Raw genomic sequence first — 12100 nt, forward strand, 5'->3', positions numbered from 1 at the left:
ACGTGAAGTGTTCTACTCAAATAGTATAATTTTAATGTTGGGTTAGAGATGTTTTTGTGTAAAAATCTTATAAAATCGAGTATTAGTGCTTAGTAGGAAATGACTTTTCAGTGTAAAACTAATCACTTTTGTTTAAATGAGTTTCTCTGTTAAAGATTTTCTGAGTTGCATTTATGTATTGAACGTTAAAGTTTGGTACAGCTTTTTCTAATTGCACAACCGATACATTTAACATTTCAAGGCTTTCTTGGCATGTCTTTAGTATTAGACTTATTAGCATAAAGCAGTGAGAATTCAAACTGAGTTCATCCCGATCAAGATATTATATTTTGAAAGGACCTTTATAGGATACACAAAGAAAATCATAAAACAAGTTTAATACACTAAACAATAATATAAAAGCGCGAGCGTTTTATAGTATTTAAATACTGTTTGTCTTTTGCTTTTCAAAGGTTTATGTCAGCTCGTTGACCATATAAATCTTCTTATTCGTCCACGTCGATTTTCCTCTGACATATGTGACCCCACGAGTATTTTATACAATGTTTTTAAATCTCAAGAACACTAAACCCAATGACGTTCCAGATCACCGGATCACTGGATCTTCAGATCAACCGCGTCTGAACTACATGTTAATAAATAAATTAGTATTATCATTTAGTAATATATTAGTTATCAAAATATATATAGAAATTAAATTTAAAATTTTTCTAAATATTTTATAAAACATAAAAAATAATAGTTTAGATATTTAGAAAATATTTAACTTCAGTTTTTATATTTTATCTTCAATTGACAAACGAAATATCAAAAAATAGCTTAGACTATCTAATTTTTTTTGTAATAAATTAAGAGTTTTGCCATCTAACAAAAAATATCAAAACTTAAAAATTCATAAATATTTAAATATCTAATGCGAATAATAAAATTAAACTTCAGATTTAAAATAAACCAAAAGTAAAATATCGTTAATAAGTTATTGATAACAAAAATAAAATAACACCAAACTAAATCAACTAACTTTGGTTTTGCCTATCATTGTTCACTTCATCTTTTTGAATAAAAACTATAAAAAATAATAAATAAAAATTATTTATTAGTTCAACCGGTAATCAAATTTCAGATTTAGTAAGTTTTTATGGGTTTTATTAAATTTTAAATATTATTTTTTACAAAGTTTAAACTAAATTTATCTTACATCACCGAGTTTAGGGATTCAACCGCGGTTCATATCGGATCTTAAACAATGATTTTATATGATTTCTTAAGTTCTGGACGTCGCTTCCAAATTCTAATAGAAGAATATAGAGGAAAAGAAAAGACCTAAATATTGATTAGTTTGTAATTAATGTTTGCACCAATTTTACTTGACAGACTGATTTAACTTTCCAAAATAATGTTGTAAATACAAAAACTATGCGTATACATTTATTTTTATTTTTATTTTTATTGAAATTTAGAGTTTAATATATAGAAGATGAGATTAGGATTAACATTTAGGATGGAAACTAATAAATGCTATATATATATATATTTAAAAATTTATTGTAGAATAAAAACTAAAAATGCTATTTGCGAGACTTGTCTTTTATTTATATTTATATAGTTAGAAAATTTAAGAATATTAGAACTATTTTATTTTATGTTTTTTCCATTTCATACTGTACATTGTTTAATATTTTTGCACATATTAAAAATAACTAAATATGTTGCTTTACTTTTTTTTTTTGACAAAAATGTTGCTTTACTTCCAATAAATGTATTAACCCTAATGTATTTGATAGTTACTGGAATAAGAAAATATAGATAAAATTGAAAAATATGATAATTTATGCATAAATACACTATATAAAACAATATTTAAAATGAAATAAATTATAAAATTTTGAAACGACAATTAAAATGAATAGGAAAGAGTAAGAGTTAAAAAAACAGAAATTACCTAAAAGTGGCAAACATCATAGTTAATGGTCAACAATTTTTATACACCACTGAAAGGTCCCCAGCACCACCTCATGAGCGCGTATATTCCACTCTCCAGGGGAGAGCAACTATGATCCGCATCGTACTGATATCTTGTGTATTTACATGTTTTTAAGCTTCATTCTAGTCCTTATATTGTTCCTTTGCATGCATTTAGAGTGCATTTAGGTTGCATTGCATTACATTTGTCTCAATCAGATATTGGAGATGCTTATTGGTGACTTTGAAGACATTTGAGGGGTTTTCAGTCAAAAGGGTGAAATATGAACATGGATGAAGGCCTTAAAGATATCTTTTGAAGCTCAAATTTTGGGAAGACAAAGTAAATTGAGTTAGCTTTCTAATGGAGGTGGTTTCAAGTCATTTGGATATGTATTGAAAGAGTTATGATCAATCTACTGGAGGCATATCAACCCTGTAGCGACATCAGCATAGCGACCTCGCATGGTCGCTAAGACGCAACCCGAGCCATCATAGCGACATGCGTAGCGACTTACCAAGTCGCTATGATGGGAGAAGCCAGAACCCAAGAAATGACTAAGTGTTCGTAGCGACCTCTGCGTAGCGACATGATCACGTCGCTAGGAGGCCACCCGAGTGAGCGTAGCGACCACCATAGCGACTTGCAAAGTCGCTACAGATCCTGAAGAGTTGAAGAGTTCTGTAGCGACCTCTGTAGCGGGAAGCAAGGTCGCTACGGGCGAAAAAGACTGTTTTTTTTATTGGGTTGACCCAGGATTGTTGGGTTGACCCAACTCGTTTTTAGACTTTTATAAATACCCTTTAGACCTAATTTTGAGGGATATCTTGTTTTTCTTTGTAATCACATTAGCTATTTTGGTGAAAGACTTAATCTTGAGCTTCTTTTCATCTCTATCTCTTGTGATTATTAATCAATCTTGACCACTAAGCATGATTAACCTTCAATCATCCATGGGTTTTGGGTTATTCATGTCTATTAGTGAGTAGTTACCTTTTGGATTCATGGGCTAGGGTGATTAGAGTGATTAAGTGAAGATCTAAGGGTGTTTAGTGTTAGATCTCTTGTTTCCTTGCTTGTCTACTTCTCTTAATGCTAGATTAAAGTTGGCCTCTTTAATCTAGAGCTCTAGACATTTCCCACCCACAAGGTGTTTGATGAAATGTCTGAACCAAGTAGAGCTTGCTCTAAACTTACCTTACACAAAGACCATTGTGTTAAGGGAGTTTAGATAGTTAATAGACTCATCCTTAATGATTGCTTAGATCTTTTAGGTTCAAAGACCTTTGGTGTCTAGTTGATCAAAGCAAATGAGCATCCTTCTTGACCATAGAGCTTGCTTATTTCAGTGTTCTAGACTTAAGGAAGTTATTGATTGAAAGTTTGCCACCCTTAGATTGAATCTTAATCACTTGAAATCAAATGCCTAGCCCCATGAGTCCTATTGTCCTAGATTGATTGAAAGCTTGTTTCTTTATTGCACTTTAGCATAGTTCTAGTTCATATCATCATTGAAAACCTGATTGCACTTAGATTAAGCATGGTCTTGCATTCCCTTTGCTTTAGAATCACTTAGGATTGGTTCGACAATCTTTTACACTACAACATTTGGTTAGGGACTCTTCAAAAGTCCTGTTATCAAATTGGCGCCGTTGCCAAGTTCTATTGTGATTTTGACATTGGGATTTAGTCATTTGCTTGAGACTAAGTCATTTTTATTATTATTGTGATATTGGCTCTGCTTTTTCCTCTTTCTTTTTCATTTCAGGTGTATGAACTTGAGAAGTAGAGGGACTACAAACCTCACTCCTCTGGTATCAGATATCCGGGCTTTGGAAAGAGAGAATACAAGAAGAAGGAGAGAAGAGGAGCAACAGGCTCATTTCAACAGATTGGGTTTTGATATGGCTCACCATCAGAACCCGAATCAAGATAGAGAGATCCCCTTGGAAGCTTCCCAAGAGGGAAATGGTCAAGGAGCTGCCAACCTTCGACCACAACACCCACAGCGCCAAGCTCGCGCTATTGGAACCTATGATCGCCCTCACATTCATGGTCATATGTTGGGAATCAGAGCACCTGCTGTAGAGAACAACAACTTTGAGATCAAGTCAGGACTGCTCAACACCATTGAGAACAACAAGTATCATGGTCTTTCTACTGAAGATCCTTTTGACCACTTGGACAAGTTTGATAGCTACTGTGGTTTGTCCAAGACCAATGGAGTGTCAGAAGATGCTTTGAAGCTCAGGCTCTTTCCTTTCTCTCTGGGAGACAAGGCAAGACAGTGGGAGAAGTCTCTCCCAAGCGACTCTATCACTACTTGGGATGAGTGCAAGGAAGCCTTTCTAGACAAGTTCTTCTCCATCTCCAGGACAGCTAAGATCAGGAATGAGATCTCTGGGTTTCAGCAGAGGAACTTAGAAAGTTTCAGTGAAGCATGGGAGAGGTTCAAAGGCTACCAAGCTCATTGCCCACACCATGGCTTCTCCAAAGAAAGCTTGTTGAGTACCTTCTACAGGGGAGCTATACCACAGTGTAGAAACAGACTTGATACAGCCAGCAATGGATTCTTCTTGGGCAGAAACGAGGTGGATGCAGAGGAGCTGATAGAGAACATGGCCAAGAGTGACTCAGTATACAGTGAGGATCATGATAGAGTCAACAGAAGTGATGATCAGCAGACCAAGAAAGAGCTCAAGTCTTTGGAAGAGAAGCTGGACCTACTTCTTGCCAACAAAGCTAAGCTGGATCAGATGAAATCAGTTGGGGAACAGCAACAAAAGCAGGTTGTTGAGATCAAGAAGATTGATGGCTTGGAAGGACATGAAGAGGTGTGCTTTATCAACAACAATGGAACTTGGTATAGGAAAGAGCCCAACTTTCAATACCAAAACAACTACCAGCAAAAGCCCCTCTACAACAACCAACAAGGTGGTTATCAAAGCAACCAGCCTACTCAAGCTAGAGGAAGCTCTTCTCAAGCTCAAGTTCCAAGTTCAACTACGGAATCTATGTTCAAACAAATCCTAGAAGCTCAAGGGAAATTTGCTAAGGACATTGGAGATGAGTTCAAGGCTGTTCATGCCAAGATTGATGGAACTTATTCTGACCTCAACAACAAGTACATGCAACTTGCCTCTCACGTCAAAGCTTTGGAGAATCAGTTTGCCTCTATGAGTTCCAACTCCAATCGCCAACAAGGAACTCTACCAGGAAAACCAGAAAAGAATCCCAAGGAGTCTTGCAATGTTATTATATCTACTACTTCTTCAAAGATTGAGCTGAGTGATTATGAGAAAGAGGTAGATGAGATTGAGAAGCTAGTGTTTGGGACTGAGCTTGGGAAAGTTGAGCAATTGGTTGTAGCAACAGCTGAAGCACAGATGGTGGATAAAGCTATAGAAAGGGTTCATGTACAAGCTGAAAGAAAAGTTCAAACAACGAATCTGCAGAGAGCTGAGCCTAGGGTTGAGAAACCAGTTGAGAGGAGAGCTGACCAGAAGCTGAAAGAGGTGAAGCAAGAAGACATTGAGGTTGAGCTATCCCCCTATGACAAGCTCCCTTTTCCAGAGAGATTCCTCACCAAAGCTCAAAAGAAGGTGGTCTCCAAATTCAGAAAAGACTTGAGTGATATTGGAGTAAGGCTTCCAGAGATTCACAACATGCAAGCTGCTCATGTCCAGATGATGCTCATCAAAGACATTCTAGACCACCAAGCTGAAGTAGCAGAGCTCCTGGACATCTCTACACTCAAGCTTGATCCACCAATCCCACCCAAGTCCCTCCCTAAACTAGGACACCAAGGGATGTTCACTTTGCCTTGCTCCCTTGGAAAGCTTAACTTTGATGATGCTCTAGTGGATTCTGGTGCAAGTGTGAATGTGATCTCACTTGAGGTGATGAAGAGTCTAGGGATTGAGCACATGCTACAAGACACATCTCAGCTCCAATTTGGGGATTCCTCTTCTACAACCCCAATTGGTATCATCAAGGATTTCCCTTTGAAGCTTGGAGCATGCACCATCCCTATAGACCTCACTGTTTTGAAGATGGCAACTGGGAAGATAGTCCCATTGATCCTTGGCACTCCATTCCTCACAACAGTGGGAGCTTGCATAGACTTTGCCAACAACAAAGTCACACTCCTAAATGTGAACAAAGCTGTCTCCTACCCTCTTCAATCACCTAAGTTGAAACCTGAGTATTGTGGCACAATAACTTGTGGAGCATCCTCCATTGAGAAGACAACGGCTGAGCTGAGTGGTATTGAGAAAGAGGTTCTTGGTGAAGAATCCCCTAAGGAGAAGTGTGATGAGCACTTGGACAGTGCTCAAAAGGAGTATGTGAGTGAAGCCACAAAGGCCTCCCATGGCAAGAAGAAGATTGTGAAGGAATCTCACCCTCCACCTCTTGAGAAGACTCCTCACACCCTCACTATCCACCCAATGAAACTCAAGGATGGAGCCATTGAGTACAAGATCAAGTGCAAGGGAAGGTTCAAGCCATTCTCAAGTGCAAGAGCCATCTTCACTCCTCAGCTTCAAAATGATCCCATCAAGCTCCAAGAGCTACTCTCTCAGGTCCTCACCATCACTCTTGAAGGAGGAAAGGATCCTCCTCCTCACTAGTACAAGAGAAAAGGTAGTCAAGCTAGTGACTCAAAACAAGCTCACTTGGGAGGAATTCCCATGGTTATCCTTGTATATAAATTTGCTATTTCATTTCTTTATGTTTTCAATAAGTGTGGCAGAAGTTTCAGGCCAGCTCAAAGCTCAAGCTCTAGACACCCATTACCACACTTCACTCTCCACTTGAGGTATCACTCCAACCCTTCTTTGTACATACCATTCCCTTTATCATATTTTCGGTATCTCTTTCTCTCTTACTCACACAGAGACTGTGTGATTTAAGTGTGGGGGAGGTACCAAGTATTTGATCATGTTTGCTTTGTTGATTATGCATCTCATGCATTGCATTGTACATTCAAAATGCATAGAAAAACCATAAAAAATAATTTTTTTTTTTTTTTGAAAAGTGCATATAGAATCATGTAGTTGCATCACTTGCATTCTTAGGATTGAGTCTAGATCATATATGTTGCATTCACTTGCATATGGAGCAGCTGTTGATAATGCCTTGTAAAGAGCACTTGTTTGCACTGAATTTGACACCCTAGCTAAACATATCAAGTAGCTTAAGCATCTCTTGAAAGCCTTGCATGCTTCGTGCCTTGAAAACTCTTCTTGAAACATGTTTGCTTGCTTGATATTGGCATTGTTCTCAAAACCAGCTCCAACCTGAATCTTGAGTTAAATGAACTTAATCTCTCTTGCATATGGGCATTTGCATACTTGATCATGGATCTCATACACATTTGGGTTATCTTTTCCATTGAACCACTCTTTGTTAACCCAAATGGCACTCCCTTACCCTAAAACCCTTACCATTCTTTGAAGCCTACATTGATTTGCATGAGTGAGGCCTCTTTTGATAGTTTGTCATGTGCAAAATCTTGAGAGTATTGGGAGCGACATGGATTTGTTCTCATCTCTTGCTAGCATATGGTCATCATTTGAGCTAGCTTCTAGGATGGTGAGTGGGTGTATGTTTCTTAAAGGTTTAATGTCTTCGGTTTGGAGTGTGAAAAAGATGAGCAATAGAGTGTTATGAGAAAGAAAAGCCCTAAGGACCTAGAATAGAAAGAAAAAAAAAAAGCTCTTGTTTGTATTGTTTGAGACTTCCCCCTATATTAAAAAGAAAAAAAAAAGAACAAAAAAAAAAGAAAAAAAAAAAGAAAAGAAAAAAAAAGATTCAAAAAGATAGCGGGGAAGGGAAAATAAAAAGAGTTTAGAGCTTAGAAAAGTGAATAAGAGGTCCTTAGTGATTAAATCATAAGAGTTGTTCATTGGGTGAGTGATGTGAGTGTTTGTTATTTTGGGGTATGGGATGAATGAAAGGGGTGTAGAATTTGTAATTACTTAGGAATGGGTAGAATGATGAGGATGAATCCATGTATGCTTGAATTGCTCCTAGTCTTAGATAAATTTTGCATAATGATCAAGCTCCTTGATTCTTGAGTGATTACCACCTTAAAATGATGCATTGAACCCTTCTTTTCATCCATATTAGACCATTTGATCACCTAGCCAAATGATTGAGATCATGTGCCCATTTGTGAGAATTCACCTTGTGTGTGTGTGTGTGAATCAATGTGAGGGCTGGTTAAGAAGACTTGTTGGTTGATGAGTATTGCATCTTGTGTAAAGGTATAAGAGTATTGATAGGCCTAGAGAAGCTAGAGTATAATAAGAGAGTTTGCTCATGCTATTTGCTATGTTTCTTTAGGATGTCAAGTTGAGTGCTCTAAGTGTTTCTTTTGCTTATGTGCTCCCACCTTCAAACCTCTCTACATTAGTTTTTTGAAAGTTTACTTGTGGACAAGTAAAGGACTAGTGTGGGGGAGTTGATATCTTGTGTATTTACATGTTTTTAAGCTTCATTCTAGTCCTTATATTGTTCCTTTGCATGCATTTAGAGTGCATTTAGGTTGCATTGCATTACATTTGTCTCAATCAGATATTGGAGATGCTTATTGGTGACTTTGAAGACATTTGAGGGGTTTTCAGTCAAAAGGGTGAAATATGAACATGGATGAAGGCCTTAAAGATATCTTTTGAAGCTCAAATTTTGGGAAGACAAAGTAAATTGAGTTAGCTTTCTAATGGAGGTGGTTTCAAGTCATTTGGATATGTATTGAAAGAGTTATGATCAATCTACTGGAGGCATATCAACCCTGTAGCGACATCAGCATAGCGACCTCGCATGGTCGCTAAGACGCAACCCGAGCCATCATAGCGACATGCGTAGCGACTTACCAAGTCGCTATGATGGGAGAAGCCAGAACCCAAGAAATGACTAAGTGTTCGTAGCGACCTCTGCGTAGCGACATGATCACGTCGCTAGGAGGCCACCCGAGTGAGCGTAGCGACCACCATAGCGACTTGCAAAGTCGCTACAGATCCTGAAGAGTTGAAGAGTTCTGTAGCGACCTCTGTAGCGGGAAGCAAGGTCGCTACGGGCGAAAAAGACTGTTTTTTTTATTGGGTTGACCCAGGATTGTTGGGTTGACCCAACTCGTTTTTAGACTTTTATAAATACCCTTTAGACCTAATTTTGAGGGATATCTTGTTTTTCTTTGTAATCACATTAGCTATTTTGGTGAAAGACTTAATCTTGAGCTTCTTTTCATCTCTATCTCTTGTGATTATTAATCAATCTTGACCACTAAGCATGATTAACCTTCAATCATCCATGGGTTTTGGGTTATTCATGTCTATTAGTGAGTAGTTACCTTTTGGATTCATGGGCTAGGGTGATTAGAGTGATTAAGTGAAGATCTAAGGGTGTTTAGTGTTAGATCTCTTGTTTCCTTGCTTGTCTATTTCTCTTAATGCTAGATTAAAGTTGGCCTCTTTAATCTAGAGCTCTAGACATTTCCCACCCACAAGGTGTTTGATGAAATGTCTGAACCAAGTAGAGCTTGCTCTAAACTTACCTTACACAAAGACCATTGTGTTAAGGGAGTTTAGATAGTTAATAGACTCATCCTTAATGATTGCTTAGATCTTTTAGGTTCAAAGACCTTTGGTGTCTAGTTGATCAAAGCAAATGAGCATCCTTCTTGACCATAGAGCTTGCTTATTTCAGTGTTCTAGACTTAAGGAAGTTATTGATTGAAAGTTTGCCACCCTTAGATTGAATCTTAATCACTTGAAATCAAATGCCTAGCCCCATGAGTCCTATTGTCCTAGATTGATTGAAAGCTTGTTTCTTTATTGCACTTTAGCATAGTTCTAGTTCATATCATCATTGAAAACCTGATTGCACTTAGATTAAGTATGGTCTTGCATTCCCTTTGCTTTAGAATCACTTAGGATTGGTTCGACAATCTTTTACACTACAACATTTGGTTAGGGACTCTTCAAAAGTCCTGTTATCACGTACCGACAGGGAGTACGAACATGTAATACAAACTCGACAAGAGCGTGAGTGCAAAGATTTTTGTAATAACACGTATCGCAAGCTAAGTAGCTACAACCTCTTTTAAAACAAATCATTTCTCTAATTAATCTGAACTTAATTTAATTTATTAAGAAAAAAACAGGGGAAGTTATTTCCATTTCTGAGGATAAAACAAAATAAAGTACGGTTTCATCAATTTTCTCGCGGGGCCAAACATCCGAATAATAAAAGACAAGAAAAGAGAGAGAGAGAGATAATACAATATTAAATTAATTAAATAAAAAATAACAAAAAAAGAAAAAGGAAAAAGATAAATAAATAGAAAAACAGAACAGGCGTGAGATAAAACCCTACAGACTTTGTTAGAGCATTTGTCTTTCACTCCTTGTCTCTCCCCCAACCCCTTCTCTCACACAGAATATAGACAAAAGGAGGGGAGCTGTAATGGCAGAAGAATGAAACTCCAATCTCATCATTCTCCAAAGAGCAAGATGGCTTTAGAAGACGACGAAGAGATTCAAAACGCACCGTATTGTACCCTCTTCTGCGAGGAAGACACTTCCGGGTTCGAGGAGGAGGAAGACGACAAATCTGACGGAAAGTTTCCATTTTTCCATCTGGGTTTTCTCGATCGGGAGGACGACGACGAGTTGTCGAGTCTGATCTCCAAGGAAAACGAGTTGAGACCGTCTCTTACCGAAGAGGGTGGTGTCTTAGACGACGAGTTTCTCGCCTTGTGTCGTGAAAAGGCTGTTGATTGGATCCTCAGGGTGAAATCTCATCACGGGTTTAGTTCCGTGACGGCTCTTCTCGCTGTTAACTACTTCGATAGGTTTATCACGAGCAGGAATTTTCAGACAGAGTATCCATGGATGTCTCAGCTCACGGCTTTGGCTTGTTTGGCTTTAGCTGCGAAAGTTGAGGAGGTCCGAGTTCCTCTGCTCGTAGATCTCCAAGTAAGTTTCACTTCTTTTCTCAGATTTAACCTTGTTTTCGTGTGAGTAATGTAATGTCGCTTTTGTTTTGTGTGTCAAAGGTGGAAGAGGCAAGCTATGTCTTTGAGGCTAAAACCATACAGCGAATGGAGCTTCTCGTTCTCTCTACTCTTCAATGGAGGATGCATCCCGTGACTCCGATCTCGTTCTTCGATCACATTATCCGTCGATTCATCTTTAAATCTCACCAGCAACTGGAGTTCTTGAGTAGATGTGAATCTCTGTTGCTCTCCGTTGTTCCTGGTAATGCTTCTATACATGAGTTTCATTAGATCTCGTGGATTCTTGGTGCTAAACATTGTCGTTCTTGGTTTTCAGATTCGAGGTTTTTAAGTTATAGCCCGTCTGTGTTAGCCACGGCGATAATGGTCTCTGTCTTTAGAGGTTCCAAGGCGTGTGACGAATCTGAATACGAATCTCAGCTCATGACACTACTCAAAGTTGATTCGGTATGTGTTATTGTTACTCAATAAATGCCAATGTAGCTTAGTTATTAGGATCAATAACTGATTCCATTGATATTTTATTTTGAACAGGAGAAAGTAAATAAATGCTGCGAGTTGGTGTTTGACCACATTCCAAGCAAGAAAAGGATGCAACCCGCTAGTCCAACCGGTGTATTCGATGCATCATTCAGCTCTGATAGCTCGAACGAGTCATGGGTTGTGTCTGCATCACCGTCTCCTCCAGAGCCTCTGTTCAAGAGGAGAAGAGTGCAAGAGCAGCAGATGAAGTTGTCTTCAATAAACAGAGTGTTTCTCGATGTGTTCACTACTAGTCCTCGCTAATAATTTCAATCAAACGATCAAAAAAAAAAATCTGCCAGATTTAGAAACATCATGCGTTTTGCTTGGTTCTTGTGTTAATGGACGGTTTCAAAATGGTGTACTATTCAGTATTCGATCATTTAAAAACATAATTTTTTTTTTCTTGTGATCTGCATACTTGTTTCATGATTGAGTGATGATCTAGTTTCACCTACCATCATCCTTTGCAATTGTCATAGAAAGATTACAAATCGAAGACTAGAAACCTGTCTTTTTATTGTGAGGATCTTTTAGAAGGACCAAGATTTTACCATTACACTGCTTTGTCCTTGTCTGAAATATCTCATGAC

General features: G+C 37.9%; 1 protein-coding gene and 1 non-coding gene across 2 annotated transcripts; one reads left to right on the top strand and one right to left on the bottom strand.

The window, feature by feature from the left end:
• Window positions 1-4344: 4344 nt before the first annotated feature.
• On the bottom strand, window positions 4345-4451 carry LOC130497167 (small nucleolar RNA R71). Its single transcript, XR_008936178.1, has one exon. It is a non-coding gene; the product is annotated as a small nucleolar RNA R71 (small nucleolar RNA).
• Window positions 4452-10336: 5885 nt separating this feature from the next.
• LOC108806714 (cyclin-D3-3) lies at window positions 10337-11919 on the top strand. The gene is made up of 4 exons (XM_018578892.2): window positions 10337-10944; window positions 11025-11226; window positions 11302-11432; window positions 11520-11919. Exons 1-4 carry the CDS (start codon window positions 10444-10446, stop codon window positions 11769-11771), a joined length of 1086 nt encoding a protein of 361 aa, XP_018434394.1. The 5' UTR covers window positions 10337-10443; the 3' UTR covers window positions 11772-11919.
• Window positions 11920-12100: the final 181 nt, after the last annotated feature.

Source organism: Raphanus sativus, chromosome 6 (genome assembly GCF_000801105.2).
Source record: "Raphanus sativus cultivar WK10039 chromosome 6, ASM80110v3, whole genome shotgun sequence".
Classification (NCBI taxonomy): Eukaryota; Viridiplantae; Streptophyta; class Magnoliopsida; order Brassicales; family Brassicaceae; genus Raphanus; species Raphanus sativus.

What these genes read in the sequence shown, in the direction of transcription:
- LOC108806714 (XM_018578892.2), top strand. Translation starts at nt 10,444, where the DNA reads ATGAAACTCCAATCTCATCATTCTCCAAAGAGCAAGATGGCTTTAGAA. An exon ending in CTCTGCTCGTAGATCTCCAA is followed by an intron (nt 10,945 to 11,024) that starts GTAAGTTTCACT and finishes TGTGTGTCAAAG; the next exon opens with GTGGAAGAGGCAAGCTATGT. An exon ending in GTTGCTCTCCGTTGTTCCTG is followed by an intron (nt 11,227 to 11,301) that starts GTAATGCTTCTA and finishes CTTGGTTTTCAG; the next exon opens with ATTCGAGGTTTTTAAGTTAT.